Source organism: Oreochromis aureus, linkage group 23 (genome assembly GCF_013358895.1).
Source record: "Oreochromis aureus strain Israel breed Guangdong linkage group 23, ZZ_aureus, whole genome shotgun sequence".
Classification (NCBI taxonomy): Eukaryota; Metazoa; Chordata; class Actinopteri; order Cichliformes; family Cichlidae; genus Oreochromis; species Oreochromis aureus.
Genome location: NC_052963.1, coordinates 45,248,996 through 45,273,303, shown reverse-complemented (window position 1 = coordinate 45,273,303; position 24,308 = coordinate 45,248,996). Strand labels below are relative to the sequence as shown.

General features: G+C 46.1%; 1 protein-coding gene across 2 annotated transcripts in view; it reads right to left on the bottom strand.

The window, feature by feature from the left end:
* insrb (insulin receptor b) overlaps nucleotides 1-24,308 on the bottom strand; it is a 78,868-nt gene continuing 54,560 nt past the window's right edge. Inside the window, exons 3-23 of one of the 2 annotated variants that reach the window (XM_031745682.2) lie at nucleotides 23,138-23,346; nucleotides 22,897-23,030; nucleotides 17,517-17,656; nucleotides 17,179-17,323; nucleotides 16,873-17,087; nucleotides 16,646-16,772; nucleotides 16,266-16,516; nucleotides 14,950-15,117; nucleotides 14,673-14,871; nucleotides 13,402-13,534; nucleotides 13,163-13,316; nucleotides 12,898-13,046; nucleotides 11,419-11,575; nucleotides 10,531-10,627; nucleotides 10,383-10,450; nucleotides 10,053-10,282; nucleotides 9,546-9,656; nucleotides 8,009-8,171; nucleotides 7,793-7,922; nucleotides 7,572-7,706; nucleotides 1-7,492 (exon numbers count right to left, since the gene is read on the bottom strand). In XM_031745682.2, the coding sequence (XP_031601542.1) occupies nucleotides 7,138-7,492; nucleotides 7,572-7,706; nucleotides 7,793-7,922; nucleotides 8,009-8,171; nucleotides 9,546-9,656; nucleotides 10,053-10,282; nucleotides 10,383-10,450; nucleotides 10,531-10,627; nucleotides 11,419-11,575; nucleotides 12,898-13,046; nucleotides 13,163-13,316; nucleotides 13,402-13,534; nucleotides 14,673-14,871; nucleotides 14,950-15,117; nucleotides 16,266-16,516; nucleotides 16,646-16,772; nucleotides 16,873-17,087; nucleotides 17,179-17,323; nucleotides 17,517-17,656; nucleotides 22,897-23,030; nucleotides 23,138-23,346 (3,470 nt within the window). In that variant the 3' untranslated portion in view covers nucleotides 1-7,137. The remainder of the gene's footprint in view (nucleotides 7,493-7,571; nucleotides 7,707-7,792; nucleotides 7,923-8,008; nucleotides 8,172-9,545; nucleotides 9,657-10,052; nucleotides 10,283-10,382; nucleotides 10,451-10,530; nucleotides 10,628-11,418; nucleotides 11,576-12,897; nucleotides 13,047-13,162; nucleotides 13,317-13,401; nucleotides 13,535-14,672; nucleotides 14,872-14,949; nucleotides 15,118-16,265; nucleotides 16,517-16,645; nucleotides 16,773-16,872; nucleotides 17,088-17,178; nucleotides 17,324-17,516; nucleotides 17,657-22,896; nucleotides 23,031-23,137; nucleotides 23,347-24,308) is intronic. The other variant, XM_039606654.1, reaches the window with a different exon arrangement.

Genomic DNA, 24,308 nt, shown 5'->3' with positions numbered 1-24,308 from the left:
TATTCTCCAATAATTTTATTCATAATTTTAATATAAACAGTTAATTGTTGAATAATTTACACACAGCAAGATTTTTATTTTCATATCATTGCAACATTGTCTGTACACGTCACTACTTGGCTCTCCTTTGAAAACATAGAAAAAATAAATTGTCAAGCGTTCATTTCGTCATGGCACATTTTTGATCCTGTACAATATGCATTTGTGTGTGTGAGACCGTGTAGTCGATATTTTGTGGTACATAAAGATAATGGCACATTTGGATCCAGTGTGAGGGATGAAGCGATCTCTTGCGGATTTGTGAGTTTTGGGGGTGTGTCCTTTTTTTGTTGTTTTTGTTTTTTTGCACTGCACATACGCACATATACACCTGCTGTATGCGTACGCACTGACATTTCAACATAACGTATACACAACATATCCCAAAATGAATACATCAACATATTCATCGCCAATAAAATGACATTAACAAAGAGGTATCCTGCAAGACTACACAGAGCATTCTGGGGACCACCTATGTGCACGGAGGAGAGAGGAAACGTGAAGTAACAGGAGGAGGACGAAGAAAGCGCTCGTGAAGATCTCAACCGAGGATGACACACTCGGCTCCACGTCGCGCGGGGAACGGGACAGAAACGAGCATCGCACACTGGTGTGTAAACTGGAGCAGACCACTGGAGCGACGGGTGACTCTCAGAAGCTCGTCCTCACGTCTGTCACCTGACAAAGGGCTACGACACACAGCACTGGAATTCATTTATAGGAGAGGGCTTCAGTCTTTACGCTCTTAAAAAGCTTGTTCATGTTATGGGGGAACACAAAGTCTGACCGGGGCTGGAGAGCACGGCTAGTGTGGCTCTGGGCAAAGCTACGAAAGCTCGTTTCCACCAATCGAAGACGAATGAAGCCTGTCAGACAGACCTACGTTTAATCTTTGACTTATTATCTCAAAATTTAAACTTACTTCTGAATAAGTCACATTTTTATACTTATTTAGAAGTAAATTGATATACCTAACTTAAACTGTCGAGCTGAAATTCCGAGATACCCAACTTTATTTATTTTTTAGCAGAAACAAGCTTCCATACAAAATCAAATACATTAAAATCCTACAGTTCAGTATTAAACACATTATACCTAATCTGTTTAGTCCACGCACATACACACACACACACACACACACACACACACAACTAAACAGTGAGAAACTCTGAATTTAGTGCAGTCGGCAAGGACATGGTTCACCAATAACCACCAGTAAATATGAAAAACAGTTGTCACTGGTCTTCTGTGGACTAAACCATCCAGGTGTGATGTGTTCATCTGAAAGGTGGATTTAGTTCATCAGAGTCACGCTCGCCTTTTCTTCCTTTCTAATCTTTATGTGAGCGTTTAAAGAGGACCCGCTACAGTCGCTTTGAAGGAGTCCTTTATCCAAATCTCAGGGTTGGTCCAACCAGTTACTTTATCCACTGCCCGAAACAACACTAGCCCCTCTCTATGACATCACAAAGAGCCAAGAGTAGAAAAAACTCACAGGGATTGCATGCACATACACTGAAGTCATTTTTTGGGAAACTAGCTTAATATGAGCATTCACCCCGTAACAGCTCATATAAAAATAAGTGCATAATAGGCCCCCTTTAACTCTCCGTGAGGGAATTTACCAAAATATTGCACGACTCCTGTGACAGCCTTCCAGCTCTGCAGTCGAGAACCTGGTAGAGGATACGCTTCTCAAATAATACGTTTTCTCTTTAGCTTATTCAGGATTTTCTCGCTTGTGTTTTTTTGTTTTCTTCTTCAAAATAACGCACAGTGGTCTTTTCCAGTTTGTCCACACTCACAAATAAACAACAACAACAAACAAATTACCTGGAAACATTTTCACACAAAAACACCTGCAACAGGTGAAGCATCTGTGACGTGAGAAAGGCTTTACAGGTGACACGGTGGCATGCCGCTGGGGCTGGGTGGAGGTGGGGGCGGGCCGAAATCGCACGACCTCTCGGGCCAACATTCAGAACATGCATCGGACTAAGAGCGGGCTTGGTGTGCGGAACATTTAGGGCCGCATACAGTTTGCGTCTTTTCCGCAGCGTGAAGCCCTCAGACTGGAGCCGTGCTGCTCCGGGTTAAATACAACAACAGACTCGACTGCGCTCTTTTCTGTGTAGTGGGTCGTTTCGTGAAAAACAAAAAAAATCTTTTTAAATTTAGAAAAAGTTATATACACATTGATAACAATGTTAAATTCAAAATGTACAAGAGTAGTAAAAGTTTACAGTCAGAAAAGGTCGTCGTATTCGGCCTCCCTACTTTGGCTAAAAAAAAATAGATATCAACATCTCTAAAACGTAATACTTTTCTCTTTAAAACGAAACAATACATACAATGCTTTGTTCTCACCCTGTGCTGTTACTAGCATGCTCTGTCCAACCAGAGCTCAGCAAAACAACAAAGCTAAACTTCCCTAAAAATGAAGTGCTCTCGTTTTGTTTCGTTTTTCCAGGGACGAGAAGATCTGCTGCTATTTACACGAAAGAGCTTATTATTGGGTTCATTCAAAAAGAAAATGACAAACATACAAATCGTGCAGCAAACGAACGCACTTTTGAATGTTTACGCGCTCACTTGTTGCTAATTGCGGGTGTTTGCGTGACTTTGGGCTGTCAAAATACAAATAAAACAAAAAAATGAGTAAGCATCAAATTATCTGCTGGTATAGATATTTCATTTTCATGCACAAAGCAAGCCAGAGCTTAGCAGAGTAGCGACACAAGTTCAACTATTATTTTCCCTCTCCTTTTTCCCGGGTGGAGGGAAGGTTAAAAAAAAACAAAAACACAATATGTTTTCCTAAAACAACAAAAAAAGCAGAATAGTTTCGCCAAGAACAAAATTTATGTGATTTTCATTTCGTGTTCGGAGGTGGGAAAATCCTCTTTTGTGATTGGTGGACTGTCAGGGGCGGTTCTGCTCAGGAGGGGGTCAGACGGAGCTTTTCGTCTGAGCAAGGCACTGTGGGTTGGCGGAGGGGCGGGGAAGCAGTTTGTCTTTGCCGCCCCTGATGCGCAACGCTCCCATCCGACCGCTAGAGGGCAGCCCACACCAGATCACGTGTGAGTGGAGAGAGGAGCGGTCCTGATTGATTTCACAGGCCGGGAAAAAACTGATTTATGAAAAGAGTGTTTAGGTTTTTGTCGCCTTTTGCTTTTTTGCAAGGATGCTGAGAACTTGCGCTTCAGTTAGAGCAGATAAAAGGTAGGTAGGTAACTCTTCCTCCTCCTCCTCCTCCTCTCTCCAACCGTAAGCATCGGGCCGCCTCCCTGAGACGAAAAAGTTACAATCGAGATTTCATGTCAGTTAAAAGTTCTTATGGCACACAGGATGGTCCGAGTCCAGCTTTTCTCCTTTTCAGAGGCGGAGGAGGAGGGGGTGGGGGTTAAAGTCCTCCTCTAAGCAGCCCGGACGTCTGCGTCCTGATCAGCCACGACAGACCCAATCCACGGCATTGACAGAAAATACAGGTCATCACTTGACATTCACAGTAGACAAAGCAAAAGCATACGTACAGAATAGAATCAGAACAGAGAAACAAAAGTACAAATGGAGGAGACTCGAGATGTGAACACAGCGACTGTTTGGACCGCACGGAGACAGTTGGACACGCCGAAGAAGATAAAGCAGCGTGAGGTCCACGGCTGAGCTTGGTTAGCCTTGGCTGCGTGAAGGCAATCACAGATATGACCCGAGTCACGATATTATGGTTTTTTCTTTTTCGGTGTCGACCCACGCCAGTGTCACATTCTCTGATATCAGAGCCGCTTTACGCACGGTCCGGAGGCCCGGTGTGCGTGGAAAAGGGGAACAGTAAAGCTACGGTGCTGCTTCCAGTGACCGTGGGAAGCTTTGTGTGAAGAAATGTTCATGAAACGTGCAGAGGAGAGGGGCGATGAGTGCTCTTAAAAACGCGACGCGCGGGCTTGAAAATAAAGCACCCCACGGACGCAAGACAGCAAACTGGGAAGATTAGCTTTCACACGCCATCCGCGGTGTTGGTGATGGTTTTTAAACGGTGGGATGATTTAGGCTCCACAGACTGATTCCTCCGTGTGCACTGAGGTAGACTCCGGCCAAACACACAGACGACAATAATTACTTACTAACTAACTAACGAGCACTCCTGCCGCTCACCAGCGCCGACTCCATCTCTACAGCTAACCAGCCTGCTGCATTTACTCCGCCCTCAGCGGCCCTAAACATGCTGACGGTGTTCTTGTTTACAGGATGATGATCATAAGAAAATGTTCACAACTGCAGGTGTGCATGAACACCACCACGAGACGTGTCGTGCAGCCCGAAACGACTCCAAGTGGGTTTTGGCTGCGTGATCGGATCATGATGCAGTTTGAATATTTAACGACAAACGTACACGCAGCTGATGTTTGTCTGCTTTTATCTTTCCAAACTATCTCACAGACTATTTACAAACTACCACAGCCCCACGGCTTTAACTCCTCAGTATGATGAGCCAAAAGCGACTCCATTGTTTACGGCCCATTAAGTGGCCACGGCGCAGACTCGGACGGATCCGTGCCGGGTGTGATCGACGGTGTCTGCAGCAGAAACACCGCCTCCAAAGACGAGTGATGCAGCTACAACTATATCAGCTTCATCATAAACCCAGGTGAGAAAAAAATGTGAGAAAGCACTGAGTCATCTGTGTGTGTGCGCGCGCGCTGAACTACAGCCAATAGATTTAGCCTGGAAGAGGCTCAGGGTTTGAGAAGGCACTGGTAAATATCTGGAAGCAGCTTCCCGGCTTTCTCTGACTCGACTCTCTGGGTTCTTGGTGAGAGAGCAACGCTTTGGCTATTCTGTAAGTGCTGTTCAGTGAGATTGGCACCCGCACTGCTCTGTGTGTTCAGGGGGAGGAGAAAAAACACCACGATCGTCTCCGCTGATCCGCTGACTATCGGCTGATGCCTGAGGACGACAGAAGAGCGGCCGCGGGCTGGCCCGCTGTGAAACACCGATGGCCTATGGGCTCTGGATGAAGGCCGCGGCGGGTCAGTGAAAGGTCAGCCATAAGGACACTTGACTTGTTTTGAACTCTGAATCAGGGATCAGTGGACAGGAATGTTTTTGAATCAACGTCAGGAGCAATTTGACAAGTTTCTTCTTGTGTGAATGTTCAGAAAAATCTGTCTGCCACTGTACCTCTAGAAGTCGTCTATTAAGGAGGAAAATCAAACAAGCAAATGTCTGTCTTGTGTGTGTGTCTGATGGTGTGAGCTCTGCCAACAGGCAGGAAAAACTCGAGGGTGAGGGAACGAGGCGCTCCAACTCAACTGGAATGTCAGACCTGAGTGAAACCGCTGCTGCACACACTCTGCACGTGATAGCAGGGAGAATAATGGGATTAGCAATCAACTGGCAGGCAGCCCCCCGCGTGCTCTCTCAAAAATACAGGGAGAGACTGCCCCCCTCTGCGCTTCATCTGCAGTTTTTCCTTCAGGCTTCGACCACAAAACCTGGACATTTCCACCAGGCTAATCTTGAACATCAGCAGCAAACAGGACGCCTCGGGGAGACTAAGGAGGAGCACGGGTAACACGTGAATCTGATAAACCCCTCCATCTAACGCAGAACGCCTCCCTCCCTCTCTACCCAACAGCTGCTGTCAGTTCATGCTCCGCCTTTACTGAGCAGCACCGCGCCGTCTAACCTCGCCAACAGCTGACACAGACGGGCAAACCGGCACCACAAAAATAAATAATAAAAAAATGAAAACACCACAAACGACGTCACAAACCTGCAGGAAGAAACACGTGGGAGTCTCAACGCCACCGAAGACACGAGAGACGACACACCCGAACACGCCGACCTACAAACGCCTCGCTCATTAAGCTTCTTTTTCTCTCTTTTTTTGGTTATTTTGCTTTTAGTTTATTTTCAAAGCTGTAGTGAAGTATTGAACTATTGTGCACTTTGAGAGGGAACCAAAAGAAATGCAGTTAGCTTACAGCATTTCCAGGTTTTCCCCTTTTCCATCCAGACGGAGCAAAGACTAAGAGGGAGGCCTAAGACGCCGAGAGCACTGACGGTAGGTTGGAGCGATTTCTGGGGCTATAAAAATAAGGAAATAAAAAAATTTGAATAATAAACCTGACAAAACAAAGAACTAGCAAAGCTGATGAAAAATATTACAAACTATTTACAATGCCATCTATTTTATATATATATGAAATACTGGTAGGGAAATACCAATATTCCATATATACTATATATATATATATATTATATATACTCATATAATTCTATACCCACTAAAATATATGAAGCAGCAGTTATTGGTCAGTCTGAGGAACTCTTTTTGTCCAATTCTTAACTGTTTAAATATCCTTCAGCCTTATAGTGAGGACACAAAAAGAAACGTTTGAAGCAAATAAATTAAAAGTTGTCACCAAACACCCGATGAATCTGTGTCGTTTGGAATTCTGCAGAACCAAAACAAACAAACAACAAAAACATTCCTCTAGGAATAGATGTTTGTTCTACGATCAAGTCTTTGCAAGTCATCCCACTGATTAAGTCATTGTTCAAAAAGGAAAATTAGTGTGAGCGCTGACGGACACTTCTCTTTGTTTACAGGCCACGTATACAAAGGCCACTATCTGAGTAAAAAGAGGGAAAATAAAATAAGAAAAGCACAGAATTGTGGAAATGCGGATCGGTGGGAGAGGAGGAGGGGCGAGTCTCGAGGTCAAGCATGAGCAGCCTTCTTGGTTGTCTAAGGTTTGTTGTGTTCACAGTTTTCTGTTTTTTTCCCCGTTTCCGTCACAAGGAGTCCTGGAAACGTGGCGTTAGTGACGAGCGATAGTTTGGTTTTCTGGTCTGATGTGTTACACCACGTTTGCATCCTCTCCTTGCCTGTGTTCTCGAGCCACGAGGAAGAAAATAAAAAGTCCTGAGATTTGTGTCTCTTTTTTTGTTTTTTTTGAAGGGCTCCTCTGAAGAATAAGAAAATCACGATCATCGAAAATGAGGAGAGGAACACGAAGGAGACAGAAAAATAGATCGGAAAGGGAAAAAGGGAAAGCTTCAAAGAGTTCTTTAAGGAAACGGGAAATGTTAGGAAGGGCTGGATCTGGGCAATGATAAAATTCTTCCATTTTTCTTGCCACCGTTCATGTGTGTGTAGGGGACGTGCTCCTCATAGTTCCCCCTCAGGGCCACCGAGGGCCCGCTGTCCCTGGATAAGCTCTCCTCTCTCTGGGAGTAAGAAGACGGGTCCAGGGGGATGCTTTCCATGTTGTCCAGATCTAGGTCAAACTCCTCCGTCTCAGGGACTTTGTTTTCATCGCTGTAGAAGAAGGAGACCTCCTGGAAAGACGGGTCCAGGTCGTCCCGCAGCATCTCGATGATCTCGAGGAACGTCGGACGCATCTTGGGATTGTACTGCCAGCACATCTGCATGAGGCTGTGCCTGGGAAGAGGGATGAAGAAAGGCCAATTTAGCCGTGTGTAATGTGGAAGGCGGTTTTCCCAGCTCTGTATCTACTCACATCCTCTCAGGGCAGTTCTCCGGCCGATCCAGGAACCCTCCTTCCATGACGAACTTCAGCACCTGCTCATTGGACAAACCCTGGTAAGGCTGCTCGGCCAGTGTGCTGATCTCCCACAACACAACACCGAACGACCTGCAGATGCACAAACGCACAAACAAATGAGATCAGGCCGAGTGACGTGCAGCTGTACGGTAGCCACTGTGTGAGCTGTGACTCACCAGCAGTCAGAGTGGGCGGTGAAGACTCCGTCCTTCAGGGACTCGGGTGCCATCCACCGGACAGGAAGCAGGCCCTTCCCTCCTTTACGGTAGTAGTCCGTCTCATAGATGTCTCGTGTCATACCAAAGTCTGAGAGGAAGAGCGACGGAGACAAAGGTTAAGACAACACCTCCAACTACACGGCGGTATCGACGACACCAAACACGTTCTGGTACCTCCGATCTTGACGGTGAAGTCCTCCGCCACCATGCAGTTCCTGGCTGCGAGGTCTCTGTGGACGAACTTTTTGGCATTGAGGTAGGCCATGCCGTCTGCGATTTCTGCAGCCATCTGGAGCATGTCTTTCAGAGTAGGTGGCGGGGAGCCAGACGGGTTGTTCTACAAACCAAAAACAGGTTAGACCGACTCAATGCTTCCCACAGGTAACGCTGTGCTAGCCATCGGCTGAAATACCCGTGCATAGTTTTCAGTCATGTGACCGACTCGCTACGCTGGCAAGCGAAATATTACTGCATCATGACTACTCGGATCATCTACCCATGGAGGGAAAATGAAGACGGAGACACTACAGATTTTGGGCGATCCATATTCTGCCCCAGTAGCTCTCCCAGTAGCAACGTCTCTCCCAGAGCTGCAGTGACAGAATCCCAACACCACCGCCAGAATAAAAGGTTTCAAAGAACCGACAGCTACATGTACTTTTCTCTAGATGGGTACATAATGCCCATGTGGGACGTGAAGAACAAACTACCACATGTAAATCTTGCATTTTGTTGACTTGGACGTCTCCAGCATTCGACCAGAACATTTCCGGTCGTCTTAATTTGTCACATTTATGTCGTACTGACAGAGTGTTATTCCAGTGTCGGGTAAATCACTCCTACAGTTAAGATGATGGCCTGAGTTGCTGTGGAGAAGCAGGGATTGGTGATATTTGGCCAGTAAGGCAGTGTTAGCAGAGGCGTGTTCACATGCTACCCTACGCCCGTCTGGCAGCTGTAAGTAAACGCTGATTACTGCATCCAATATCACAGCTACTGTCTGGCATTTTAAGTTAAACTCAAAGACATTCGTAGGATTGGTGGAGTGCAAAGGTGGGGTGGCTGGAGCTCAGGAGGTAGCCTGGGTCACCTGCCAACTGGAAGGTTGGTGGCTCCATCTGCAGTCTGCATATCTGTGGGATACTCTTCGATCCATCGGAGTGTGAATGTTAGCTAGAACACACTTTAGTTTAGAAAAAAAATCAAGTATGAATGGGCGACTGAGGCATGTTGTATAAAAGAGTAGAAAAGCACTACATAAGAACCAGTCCGTGTACTATTCAGGTTACTTGCAGCAGGAGCAGGTGAGTCTATCGTTTACTGACGGATGATTTCGCCTACCTTCATTACTGAGCCTTAGCAGAAGGATATTAGCTTAAATCATAACACGTGCACGCTTCTTTTCATCCTTCTTTGAAATTTTATGAACAACCATTAGACGAACCAAATGTCTGTAGGCTTTACTGCATGTCCCAAATCATAAATACTGCAGGTGCATGGGCCCATCGGTCTGAGTGACTCGTTATACAGCGGTGGAAAAACCCAGAGTTTTGTAGAGCCCTACTTTGCTTAGTTTTTAGCAAACAGGCTTCAGGGAGTGCATCCATATGTAAATAACACAGGTATTAAACCACATGAGTGGTGTTTGGGGGCGGGGCTTAAATACCAGAGTGTGTAAATAGGTGGGAGCACAATAATCAGGACTACATACCTCCGAGTCTGGCCTGAGACTCCTCAGGTAGCTTTTCAGGTCCCCGTGGGTCATCAGCTCCATCACTACCAGGGTGGGCTGACCTTTGGACACCACACCGAGCAGACGTACCTGCAAACAATTCATTTTGTTAAAACGGCGTGCTCAAATCTAGTAGTAGACCTTGTAGCCAAAATTTCAATTTAAGGACTAGAAATAATAAAGTTCTCCTCTACACCTCAATCTGATTTTTACAGCGGACGTTTTAACATTTGGCAGTTAAACTCGTGACAAGCCGGCTCTGTAGGACCACAGTAACAGTTACAACATTTGTTTGTAGAGTCAAACTGTGCGTGAACACGGCAGCGCCAGCAAAACAAGACACGACTCTGAGTCAGACGTGTTCCCGCCGCTTTCAGCGAGACGATGGAAAAGCTGTAATTTAGTGTAATTGATGAGCAGCTGCTCCGGTGTCCTCTCAGCGTGCCGTGACGCCGTCTGAGGGTGTAACGGTTTAAAGAGTCGTACCACGTGGTGACAGCTGAAAGCCTTCATGACGGAGGCTTCGTTGAGGAACTCGATCCTCTCTCGCAGGCTGGCCGATTCGTTGACCGTCTTGACGGCCACGCGCGTCTCCGGATCGCCTTTGACGATGTCTTTGGCGACTCCTTCGTACACCATACCGAAGGAGCCCTGACCGAGCTCTCTGAGCAGTGCGATCTTGTCCCGGGGCACCTCCCACTCATCAGGAACGTACACTACACAACACAGGTGCAAATGACCGTTTTGACAGAGTGAACTGAGGGAACAAATCATCGTATGATGGAAAAAACAACTTAGCAATGATTTTATTCTTACTGTCACCAGCGCTGAAGTACTCGGGGTTTGGAGAGGTGATGAGATCTCCTAAGGGGCCTTCGGTTTGCCTGTAACACGACCACACAGAGTCACTAAGAGTCACTGAACTTTATGGCTGTAATGGGTAGCCTGCTGGTTAAAGACAAACCTTTTTTTGAAGTACACAAACACTCCACCTCCCGCGAGTAGCAGCAGGATGAAGCAGATGACGGGACCCATGACAATCCAAATCAAACCTTGATCAGCTGCAACAGATAACAAGTTGTCACGAGACAGTAAATTTGGCACATCTTCCACTTTTCTGTTAAGTTCAGAAGTCTGACTCTTAGGCTACGTTCACACTGCAGGCGAAAGCGCATCAAATCCGATTTTTCTGACCCTATGCGACCCATATCCGATCATGGTGTGACAGTGTGAACGGCACAAATCCGATATTTTCAAATCCGATCTGGGTCACTTTCGTACGTGGTACTGAATCCGATACATATCTGATGTTTTAGAAAGCGACTGCTGTTTGAACGGTCATGTCGCATTAAATCCGTCTTTTACATGCAACTGACACAAGACAGACGGCAGTTATCAGCGCCGGAGAAGCGCCGGAGAAGACATCGCGAACGCTTCCTGGCCATCCAGTGTAGATGTCAGTGAAACTGTTTGGAAGACAACGTTGGAGAAACGTGAACATTTTATTTGTACTGTATAATCTGCAGATTATCCTTTGAAGCACTGCTCCTCTAAAACAGCAATAAGGATCATTATCAGGCCAAATGTAAATAACAAAATAACTTTATAACTTAGAGCAAAATTGGGAAACGTAAAGTCCGAAACAAGTCTTTATATTAAGGCCATCAGTCAAACAATACTGTTTGCTCTGGGTCTAAACAGAGCGCGTTGTGAGTGACGTCTTCTTTTGCACATGCGGGCCGCTTTGAGCTTTGAGTGTGAACAAGCAGACAAAGAAATCGGATTTGATCAAAAAATCGGAATTGAGCATTAAGACCTGCAGTGTGAACGTAGCCTTAGAGTCAAGTCTTACGGTTGGGCATGAAGAAGTAAATTATCTCAGTAAAAGAGCCATTTCCTGCCAGCGAGGTGGCGCGAACCCTCACGCTGTAGTTTCCAGGCTGAACAAGGGAAAGCTTGGTGCCACCTAGCTTCTGATAGGCCGGCCGTGACACACAGGTCGTGTGAACCTAGACCCAAAAAGAAAAGAGAGAAAGTCCATGTTATTCTAAACGTTTGCTTAAATAAATAATGGAAAAGACTTTCAGGACAAACAGATCCGGATATTTCCAGGTTACTTTTACACACATGTGGCACACAGCAGGAAATACTACAGTTCAGATGTGCTTGCATTACTTCAAATACTGCAGGACGTAGCACGTATGATGCTCACTCGCTGCTCTATTGACACCCAATCAAAAGTGACCAAAGTATTTTTGCTGTTGTGATTTGGTGCAAACCTGAATGTTGTACTGAACTGAGAAGAACAACCAGAGCTTTTTGTGTCCAGGGTCCCACCAAATGAGTCACTTCACTACTTAAACTCACACTAAGGAGCATTTTTTTTAAGTGGATACAGTTGAATTAAAATGTATCCAAAGAGCTGGCATGTGTAAAAACATAGAAGACTGTGTAATCTGAAACTTGGCCTGTAGCCCTCTGATATAAGTGAAAAACAGCAAAAGCTGTTTGACTCTGTAGTTGAGGACGCGTATGGCTGACTGATGCGCGACTGCATCGTTGCAGTTGAAGTCCGTTCCACTGAAAGCAGCAGGAAGTGATCACTGCAGTGAACAAACAAATGTGTCTATAAACATAAATCTATCCAGCCTTCATAAGTGTGTCGTAACATTCTCAGTGTCGTCATCGATGTGAGCCTCCAACGCGCTCCAAACATCATTTTAAATGAATCCACATCAGTCCGGGGCACGGGCTGTTTTTCAGCGCAGCGAGATGTCGCGTGAGACTCGAGTCCATCGCTGCCACTGCATCCTAGTCTTCCATCCTGCCTCTGTCACTATGGTAACAGATCTGCTACTGGCTCCTGGGGTCAGGCAGTGCAGCAATGAATAGTAATGAGTGATGAATTCACACATTTAGAGCAAGTAAACAACAAGACTTGGACACGCCGTCACAGACGAGCACTTATGCACGCAAACTTTCCCAGAATTTCATCCGCAAACAGACGCAGCACCGGGAGGCTGTAAACAAACATTTCCTTGTCCCCCTCTATAATGAACAGACAGAAATTGGGGTGTTTACAGGAAGCCTTTCCTTTCCGGCGTGCCTCGCCTCCCTGGAGTCTACCCAGATCACTCCTTGTCTTCTCACCTGCATCTATTTTTTCTTCTGTGTATCTCTTTCCAGCAGAGCGAATCGGGATCACTTCTGCTGGCTGTTTTCCCACATCACCTCTGTGCCCTTTAGTTTTGAAAAACAAAGAACCGCGACTCCTCCCACTGAAATTTTCCAGGCCCAGCGTCTCTAAGGTTTGCCAGTGGTTCATACTGACCTCTGAGTCTCCAACCTTGCTGTAGAAGACCTCGTACAGGATGATGAGCCCATTAGGGTTGATAGGTGGATTCCACTTAATCAACACATAGGGAGGCTCGCCTTGCACGATCTCGTGGGTCACGGGCTCTGGGATGTCGTCTGCTTTCTCTGCAGGTGTCACACAGAGAAAAGCACTTCACAGTGAGGCGCAGCCGATTTTATCTCCAGAATCTGATATTCGGTGCACCAGCAGCCTATTTGCAAATGCGTGCATCCCTTCTTACCCTCTGGCATAGTTCGGGCACTGATATAAGTAGCCATGCTGCAGCGTTTGGGATCTGTCGGGTCGTTGCAGGCTATGATCTCTATCTTATAACTGGTAAAGTGTTGCAGGTTGGAGATGACCGTCGACTCCTTTGAGAACACCTTTTGTTCCACCTGGGCAGAAAAGAGATTGAACTTCGACTGCAACTCGAAATAAAGCAAAGGGAAAAAGATTTGGTAAACATAAATCGCTCGATACCTTGGATTCCTCTTGATCCTCGCCATCGGGGGAGATTGTGCCTGAATCCAACTGCAGATTGGGAACTGTGGTAAGGAAGAGAGGAGGCTGGGTGGCATTAGCAACTCCCACCGAGCGGCGCCGCCGGGATGGTCTGCAGAAGTAAAAGTTAGAATAGGATATGAGTGAGTGACAGAGCGCGGATCTGCAAAGTTGTAAAGTTTCATGTGCATCAAGTGTTTGCAGATGACAGATGGTGTTTTGTGGAAGCAAGCCCAGACCTCTGCTCGCACTAACCTTTCCTGTGTGTCTAACTTCAGGACATTTATCCACAAATACCATCCTAGGAGACATACCGACTCTCACCACTAGGTGGTGCCAGGCAATCCAGATGGATCTGAGTGGAAGCACCATCCCAGCTAACAGGTCTTGAGCTCAAACCAAATCAAGACTCAGAAGAGCTGATGTTTCACCTGATGTGCAACAAAAGGCAGATTTACCGTGTATGAACTCTTGAAGAGACGAACCCGAGTGCTGCATTTAGGACCAAGTGAAAGCAGAAAAAACGGAAGCTCATGTCCGTTTGCGTGACAAAATACGAAAAGCGTGAGCCGCTTCTGGTGTCCCGCACTGTATGGAGCCGACCGTGGCCAGCTCAGAAGCATGAGTTCAAAATGCGGCTGATGTGCGTGCAAGTGTGTCTGTGTGTGCGTGCGTGTCTCCAAATGGCAGTGTGCATGACTGCGCTCCTGACCGGCATGAATGATAATGGGCACAGTAATCACCCCCACAGGGAAGCAGAGGCAGAGACTGGGTGTTTGTGTGTCCGAGAACAAGGTAGGGGCACCGGGGCCCAGACACTCAGCACCTCCCCTCCAAGCCCCCGACGGTGGGTGCCCCACAAAAACAAGTGCCTACAAAGACCACACGCAGTGGTGGAGGGGACAGGACACAGAATTGGCACAGACGTGTTGGAGACTCACACCAAGCAATCTGGTTTAACCCCGGCCACGAGGAGAAACAAACGAGACAAGAAGCTCCTTTTGGTGCTTCGCTTGGTGTGAAGATAAATTCACAGCAAAATAATTTGTTACATTTCTGCAAAACTAGAGGGCATTAAGTGGTTCCAGGTACATGAATTAAACTTAAAGTGGCTTTAATTTAGGTGGTGGGGTGCGTCTCTATTTAAGTTTTCATTTTGTTTTCCGAAATAAAAATTTAGCATGTGGGTAAACGATGCAGCCGAGGCATCGTTGCATGTTCAGATGCTGGGAATGAACCTGCTCTCATACCTGCTCTCAAAGACTTCATTGTGTAGGTAGTTCTCGAAGGTCTTGCGGTACTCTATCTCCTCCTGCTCCTTCTTTAGCTGGCTGTCCGTCTTGGGGCAGGCGCAGCACCTGCCGCCCGAGGTGGGCTCATCTGTTTGGTTCCACTTCTGCTCATCCTCACTGTCCAGGTGGGTCGGGATGCGAGACGGCACTTTCATTCCTGGACGGGAAAACACAGCTGTCAGGGAAAGCCCCACAAATGACTGAAGAGGGCGAACCATTTAAAGGATGCAGCAACCTTGTAAGCAGTAGTCGAATTTGTACAGGTCGCTGTCCTCCTGCTGCTTTCGACAGACCACCCGGTAGTGGGTGATGTTGCCATTGGGACTGGTGGGCGGTTTCCACTTCAGGATGATCTGAGAGGAGGAGTTGGAGGAGGAGATGGGGTCCAGAGGAACAGAGGGTTCTGATGGGGACAGAGAACAAAATGTAAGTGCATCAAAAGGACTTTAGCTCCATCAGATTCAGCACTTTGCAAAAGTCTAGAGGCACCATTCCATTCTTCTTCTTTTTACCTTGTTAGGAAAATAAAATAGGTCCAACGATTTATTAAATGTGCAAACATCCATGGAAACACTAAACATAACAGTTTGCACAATTCTAACGAGCTTAAAAGTCTATTTTTTTTTAAACACCTTTATTCCACAGCGCAGTGCAGTCCACCCTCCACTGAGACCGGATGGATCAGCTGAGGGGACGGATGCATCTTCCTGTGTCGGAGCCTTCCCAGATTATTTTCCTGTTTCTTGACTTCTACATGCTGCTCATTTGCTGTAAACGTTTTGTTTTCCAGGCCTCCCACTTTCTCCTTTGTTCTTCTATTTTCCTCACTCTTTTAAGGATAAGCTGCATGCCGTGAAGTTTCTGGCTAATAGCTCTTTTGGAATCTGTTTGTTGGTTCAAACAGATTATTTTCTGCCTGTCAGACAGCTTTTGTTTGGCATTTTTCACAGATTCAACTAAAGAAATGTGTTTTTGCCTCAGGTAACAGAGTGACTACAGGCACAATTAAAAAGTGTCTCTTTGCTAAGTCGTCTGGTTCATCCCTCGAGTTTGGTTCCTTTTTTATGCTCCAATGATTCATGGTTCATGGTCAATGTTAAGAGGCTTAAACAAATAAAAAAAATCCCTGAAAATGATCAGGTACAAACACTGCACAAACGAAAACTCTGACAGACCTTCAGAGAGCCTGCTCAAGAGCACTTTAAAAAGTTACAATAAAGTGGAGCAACTTGGAAAAAAAATATAAAGAAATGAATGCTGACAGTACTGTGAGGGCACCCCCCCCCCCAACATTTTTCTTTTTACTTACGTCATCAAGCAAGGTTCATCCAAACGTGAGCAAGGTCCCAAAATTGTTTCAGTTTAAGCCCAAATGGCTTCTTAATACATCCCATCATATAAAACAATTAACAACAGTTGGAGTGTTTACCAAAAGTCCACCAACAGAAGTCCAAAATCATTTTATACAATCATTTGTAAAAAGTCAGATATTCTACAGTTATTGAAGTATCCATCAAAGCACAAAAGTCTGGTGTTCATGGCGTTACTCACTGGAAGCATTCGTCTGAACGTAGATGATCTCGGTCTTGGCTCCGTGGACCTGGTGCTCATCAGACGCAGACAGCTGCGTTTTGACCATGATGGCGTACTGGGTCCAGGGCTTCAACGGTCGGATCAGGTACCCCGGGTCCTCTGCCTTCTTTCCCTCCGTGGAACGAGGCGGCGGATCCACATCGGCGATCACCCAGCTGTTAGAGCCGCAGGCGTCCTGTCCATCAAACTCGGTCACGTTCTTATACGGCCTGTTGCACATGGAACGAAAATGACCCAACGTCCCAACATTGTTAGGCATCCGTGTGTCATACAGACTGAAGAGTAAAGTGTTGGGTTTTGTGTGTCCTCATCTGTACATGAAGCAATGATTTACTTACGCCTCTTTGTAGAGAACCATGAATCCCAGCAGGTCCCTAAAGTCTGCTGGCCAGAATGGCTCCCACCTCAGTATAATCATATTCGACTTGGTCTTTATCAAAGTGAAGTTCAGCAGCTTCGTCTCACCTAAAGGACCAAACACACAATAATCATGTTCATGTTAGTTTTTGGTCCGAGCGATCCCCAAAACATGGCGGTCCCCAGTCTCGTATTCTGGTCATCTTACAGGAAGCTTGCTCCCCGTTGTTGCGTAAAGCGATGTCGTTCTTTTGGTTTCGATCCCGGGTTCCAGTCACCGTCTCCATCTTTCGGATTTCAGACATGCAAAGCTTAGAGTTGTAGTGGAAGAATGTGCGACCACGCAGGATGGTTAGATTGTGCTTGGACCAATCCCAAAGCTCACGGAGGTTCTGGTTGTCCAGCGCATAGAAGGCATAGGCACTGAAAGAGATCGGACATCGGAAAAATAAATCACTCACAGCGAGGAGAGGAGAGGAGAGGAGAGGAGAGGAGAGGAGAGGAGGAGACTTACTCTGCCTCAAGCTGCTCCCCCCTGATGACACGTAGTTTGCGGAGGAATGAAAGGGAGACCAGGGCGTAAGCTCTGCGAATGGTCAGATAGCCTGTGATCTCTTCAATCTGACCCAAACTCGCCTCCAATTCGGCTGCTATGTTATCTACAAAGAAGAAGACAGTTCATCACACAAACAGCTACCAGCTGATGAGAGCAGACAGAGGTCAGGTATATACAGATAAATCATAAGGCTCAAAAAGTTCTAACAAAGAGGGCAAAAAAGTCAGGAAACCCAAGTAATGGATAAGAAGGCGACACGGAGAGAGAAACAGGAGGTGAAGTGTAGTGGTACTCACTGCCTCCTCGAATCTTGATGATCATGTTGCCTTTAAGAATGGTGCACCCCCTCAAAGCCTGGGCCGACGTTACCGAGTCGATGGTCTTGTTTCCCACACACTCTTTAGGACACAAGCCTGCACACCGTGAGCAAGTCAGCCTACACAGAGAAACACACAACATCAAAATCCTAATGAATGAGCTTTGTGTGTGAGCCACGACTAGCTGAAGGTCAAGACTTCTGGAGACATTGTGGACACTGCAGAGAAACGCTTTCAGTTAAAGGAAACAAAACTTTTTTGAGCGAAAACACACAGAAAATGCCTCAAATGTTTCTGCGTGCAGTTATCAGAATTGGAATGAGGCAGGAATGCTCGGTGACATAGCGGAGCGCCGTGGGTCGGGGCCGGGGATGACATCGCAGTTTTAAACAACAAGGACGAATCTGTTCAGTAGTTTTTCTGAGGTCTATTCAGACTTTTCTACACGTGCAGACATCCATCTGCTCTGTTATAGCTGCTGTTCTTCTCCCTTAGTCCAAAGGAAATTAGAAAACAAACACAAGCCAACGTTCAAGTGTCTAAAACTGCAGTTCCTCTAGTGTCCACTTGAGGCTGGCTGAGTCAATCCCCACAGACATAAAACGAAAATGTGGATTGATTGTTTACGCTCCGCCATGCTGTGATTGGTTGTTTGTGGGGTTCCAAATATGGATCTTTCACTTTTCATTTATTGGCCATTGTAAATGCTAAAACCTGTATGTATCGATAAAAGGGTCATATCTGTCGATATCAGTATTGACCTCCAACTGATATATCGGTATATTGGTGGGGCTTTATATAATCATATATATCTGTTTTTAATGATTTTAATGGAAGTGACGGTGGTGAATCAAACAAGAAACCATCAAACGCGCTCAAAAAGCTGCTGCACTTATGTGAATCTCTATAATTCTCTCAAATGATTTAATAACCTCCAAAATAAATTATTTATCAGGATTAATGTTCTGCCGTTAGTTTTAGTGCAACACACAAGCAAAGAATGTCACAGAGAAAAGAAACAAGACTCGTGCACCAGCTGCAGCTCTCAGAGGGATGTCCTCTCACTGCAAACATGTGCTTTTGCACGTAATCATACGCACACACACGCACGCACTAGGCGATGAGGCCTTGATAGCGCCCTTCAAGAAAATCATTCACAAGAGGCCTGGCATGTGTAGCGAGTAGTCTGGTACATGCTGCTCCATTCACAAATGAGCACTGTTTATTTTTTTTGAAGCACTCTCAAAAGAGCAGAATCCAGCTTTCATTTCCACCCTCGATGTTCCCAACCACCAAGGTCTGCTTTAGCCATACACTTCATACTGCACACTGGCTGAAGGGCAAGGAAGCCTCAATGTATACTTCCCCATTTCCTATTTTGAAGGAATTGAGGATGTTTGGTTATAATGTTTTTCACGTAGAGTGCATGTCAGCCGGGCAGGGGATTGCTCTGGATCATTAGAAAAGATACCGATCACCAAACTCAGGCCCCGGGGACGTTTTTAAAGGAGCCCCTGTGCCCAGGAAACAGCCAACAAAGGAAGCTGTTGTGTTGTACTGCTATTCATAAGCTCACCCTGCTATAATTCTGTGCAGCTCCTATTATATTCCCTCTCTGCAGGAAACACAAACACACATACACGCAGTTATCCAAAATAAGCCCCCCACCCCTCCCAGACAGCCAGGCTGCGATGAAGACCCCATTTACCACAGTCACAGTGGCACGAAACACCCCACGGGTACTGCTTTTCCCATCTACGCTGACAGATCCAAAGGAGCCCCTCCACGCCCGGCTCCTCGTGGTTTCCACCTTATCAAGCTCCTAATTTCTCCCACTCAGTGGACGAATCATTGTTGCCCCTCTATGACTTGTGAGTGAGTGGAAATACACTGTAATGAATTCTGCAGAACAACAGTGACTTTTAAGAAAAACTCAAAGCATATTTTGTGTCTCTTTCTCCCACATGGAAAATTGTATATTCAGCTCCTCAGAAGTAACGCTCTAGTTGCAGCGTAGAAAGACAGAATGTTTTGGGTCGTTGTAGTGAAAAACACAGACACACAGGCAGACAGGCCGCGTCCAACGGGAGCTCTTAAAGGGACAGTGTTGATCTGTCCGGCTGAACTCTGTGACTCCCCGAACCGTCGACAACAGAAGCGAGCGTACGCACACACACAGCGGTACTACTGTGCTGTCACAGCATCCAGGAAAGATGAGGAAACTCTTTTTATACTGGCAGAGGGGGATGAAGATGCAGTAAAAATACAGTTATGTTTCTTCACATCTCTCTTAATATCTACCTGGAAAAATGAATTACAGGGCAGCTTCCATCATATCTAATACCTCTCAATGTCTTTGTTGCTGCAGATGCGTGCTAACAGCGCTGCACATACACACATGCACAATGCTGCAGGCACCAAAGGGAGGCAGGGTCTCCTACTCAGCAGTCTGTTAAGAGTCACAGCAAAAACATCGTGATGCAAACCGATGGGTGGCCCATCTTCACGTTGGACGCCGTGGGTGTGAAAGCAGTGGCGGACGGGGCGTGCTCGTGTCTGTCTGGGTGGAGCTGCTGCCAGATGATGACACGTGTTCTCGTTATAACCAAAACAGGCTGTAATGTCACAAAAATCAACAGATTCCCAATGACGCCGTGGACATCGAGCCTCGCTCTAGGCTGTGGACGCCAACTGGCGACCAACCAATATTTCCATTTTGTGTAGTTCATTGGCACATAACAACCAAGGCATTCTTGACATGCCTGAAAGTACTGCCCAGGATTATGCATCGATGTGCAGGGACGCACACAAACAACAACACGCGCACATAAAGGCTGCTGTTCGGCCTAAAGCCTCGGGGTGTGTGACTGAGATTTACAGCGTGTGCTCTTTTCCGTCTAAGCACCTGATATTCCCTGCAGGCTGGCGAGATGCATTTCTCTCTAAAGCGCGTGAGGTTTAAATGCAGTTACCTTTTCTGCTGTTTGTACTAAAAGCTTTAAAACACCTTAGTTGGTATTGTTTATCTAATAAACACACAATATGACTCCGTCTTCTCTGTAACATCATGTCTGCACCTGGAAAAAGTAACCCGTCTGTACACTTTGCTGGTAATGAGCCAGAACCTTCTGCACATATAAACACTAACGCGTGTTTGTGCACGTGCAAATATATAAACAAAAAACGCACGCGCACAAACGCAGGTACGCCAGAAAAACACAAACACAACATCAATCATTCAGCCACCTGTGGCTGTAGCGCACAACCTGCTGCTGTTAGAGCCAACGCTGCTTTTTCTGTCACACTCGCCACTTTTACTCTTTTCAACAGTTGTAACCATCTGTCTGCAAACTTTACTCCACTTCTTCTTCTTCACGCTAGGTAACGACCCTGTTTGCAATCAAGAAGTAAATAATAATTAAGTCTGAAACGCGTCTCTATCGATAGCCGTCGGCCACAGACAGACTGCAGGAGGATTTCTCCGAGCTGCTGCTGACAAACATGTTGTCCTCGCTGCCTCGGCTGTATGTATGTGCACTGAAAGCATGTAAACACGCACTTTCTTCAAAACAGACACACGTCCTCCGTGTTTAGCAACAGCTACCGAGACGGGGATGTTCTTCTCTCCTTTATCCCCTTTACTACAAGTAGAAAGCTAAATAAGGTCACGGCCTTGCTCGTTACACATGCAGACAAAGCTGTGAGGTAAACAGGATCGTAGGTCTTTTTATTAAAAGCTCTTGTCACATTTAAGGCATCAATAAGATAAGGTTACGTGTGCACTGTGGAAAACTGTTTGTAACTGGTATTTCGACCTTTGACTCTTCTCCTGTGTGGCTCCTGACTGCAGTATATCTGGATAACAGAGGCGACTGAGCTGAGGCTCCAGATTTTTAACACCGGTCACAGCGATGGCCGCCCCTCCCCGAGCCTGGATCTACCCGAGGTTTCTTCTTCCTGTTCATAGGGTTGGTTTTTTTAAACGCTCCCCAATATCGTCAAGAGTTTGCTTTTAGCGCCGTGATTACCAAAGTGTGGGCAGCGGCCCCATGGTGAGCCACGAAGGTACTGCAGGTGGGGCGCAGTAAAAACATACAATTATGTACAGCTACATGTATTTCTATACATTTATTAAAAGTGGTAATAGGAGGTGGTTAGTTTGTGATATTCCTCATTACTCTGACTTAAATTTTCTGCTCCTGTATTGAAGTTGGTGTCCCGGCTGTATATGACTGGGTAGCATTAGCAATGTTAAAGGAAATACATGATTTTCTCTTGTATTTTGATTTGAGTGAAGATTTAAGACTAGGTGGGATTTTATAGGGTTTAAGTGGACCGTAGCACTCTGGCATTTGGGGGGGGGGGTTGTTTTGGTGACTTTTAATTTTTTAAGGTCTTTATCTTCCAAAATAGAGAGCCTTGAGGGGACAGTTGTTATGAATTAACATTATAATATCTCTCTCTCTCTCACTCAGAGAGAGAGAGAGAGAGAGAGCTGACTCTGAAACTCTTGTTGAAATGCACACAGAGTGTTTTGCTAAATTTCACATGAAACTGTACGAGACGCGCTCACCAGCACAGACTGTTTAAACGTTACTGGGAGCACAGGACCCTCATATGTGGTTTCCAGACTAATCAAAACTCTCAAGTGTTTTTTGCACGCAACATAAAACCTCATTTAAGCAAATTAGAAACACATATAATCTCCGTACTAAAAGTTTTATAAACTTCTCTGGACAGCGTTGTGCTTGCCAAAGCTTTCGCCGATGCAGCTGGGTAATTACCGAGAACAAAATGTGACGGAGGCTGTGAAAACAAACCGGGGACTTATTTGCAGCAGCTGAGATTAGAGGACTCATTTGCATATGAAATTATGTAGCCTAATGCCTAAATGGAAACTGTGTCTTCGGCGCTGCTTGGTAACTTCTCGTACAAATATTGCCTTTTCTTTATTCATATGATGTGCTGCTGAGTTTGTGACTCATCCAGCTCAGGTTTCCAGTGAAATAGTAACGCACTGTTACTAAGGACTGCACAAAGCGGGGCCAACAATCACATACAGGTTTGCCCATACCTGCGTGTGCTTTGGTATATTTATGCTCTTTGTCCCATTTTAGATTTGGTACTTGAGCAGAAGACATTAAGAGACAACACGAGGAGAAGGTGACTTACCTGCATCGCTACGAAATTTATTGAGTGTAACAAAAAAATGTAAAATTCCCTTCTGTGCAAATGTTCCCGAATGTGTTCGGTGACCACAGAGTAAAGGTGGGATGACATTTACAACTCTGACCATGTGACGACAGCTACCATCAGCGAGGTTTGTGCGTGCGTGTGTTTGTGTGTCAGCCAGACGTACGTAGTGGAATTTATACTGGAATATCCGGAAGGGCACTCTGGGATACAGGCTCCATTGTGGATGACGTATTCATGGCAGCCCGAGTCCCGGTCCTGGTTTTGTTTCCGAGTCTGCTTACACTGGTTGTGGAGGTCCTGGATATGAAAATAAGTACAACAAATGGGGGAAAAATGTAATTACACTGGTGTACGAGTTTATTAATTAACTGTAATTTAGGTGATTAATTGTAATTATTACCAACCTGACAGAAAGCAAAGCTGACACAGCGCCACCCTCTGAAGATATAGTATCCAGGAGGACATTTCTCTACACAGGCGCTCCCGTGCTGGAGGTTCCTGCAGGCCACGCAGCTGCTGGCGTTACCCGGCTCAGAGCAGCCGCCCAGGCACTGGTCGTGGCAGCACTGGCCTTGGGGGGTGCAGGCACTGTGCTTGCAGTTGTCCGAGCACACTAAAGGAGACGAGCAGAAAGGGGAAAGAGGTGGTTAAATGTGAGCTCATACATATTCTCCTCATACGCGTTTTATCCCGCTTCCCCCGCCGGTGTCACCGTTTGGACGGCTTCTATGACGAGCTCAAACACAAGGCTGCGCGCTGACAGAGATATTTCTCACTGCTGCTCTTTTTAGCATTTAACAGCTCACCAAACATCACAGCAAAATGGCCACCAAGCTGTGGTTTGCACCGATCTGAGAGCAGCGAGCGAACCGCATGCATATTGGGTGTTTATATACACATGTGAACTATAAACAGGTGTTTTCTCCGCTCCGCCTGGCCTTCTGTTATTGCTGCAGTCGCTCAAAGAGAAAACAGGAGCGGTGCGCAGCCATAAGGAAGAACACAAGGCTGCAGACGGAAAACATTTGACCTCCACACAAAGGTCATAAGAACGTCAAAAAAACCCCAAAACACGATGACTTCCTTGTTTGCTCGCTGGTATTTGCACCACTGATTTTGTCATCTCACACCTAAGAGAAGCCACAAAGGCGGGAGCTCGTCTGCTTTTCAGGCACGCAGCTCGCATTTGGGAGGTGATAAGTAAATATCCCAGTGTTCACTGCAAGTGGATACTGGGAGGGGTTGAAAGAGCAGAGGGAGGGTGTGTTTGTATGTGACGTGAGTTTGATGGACTGAACTGACTAACATGGTATTAGTGAGTATGTACTTTACGTATTTCACAGACACGTGACTGCACAAATCAAACCAGCTCAGGCTGGAAAACTGTACGACTTCACCTGAGCAGTTTACGCCCGAGGGTCGTCAGCAGCAGCCGGTGTTGCCAAGGAAACCGGCTTAATTGCTGAAAGGCTGAACACTATGTGACACGGGCTCACGCCAGATTTTTTGGACCTATTGGAAAGAGCCTAAGAGTCAGCTGTGATCTGACCGGTGACTGTAGTAGTCTCTGACTGC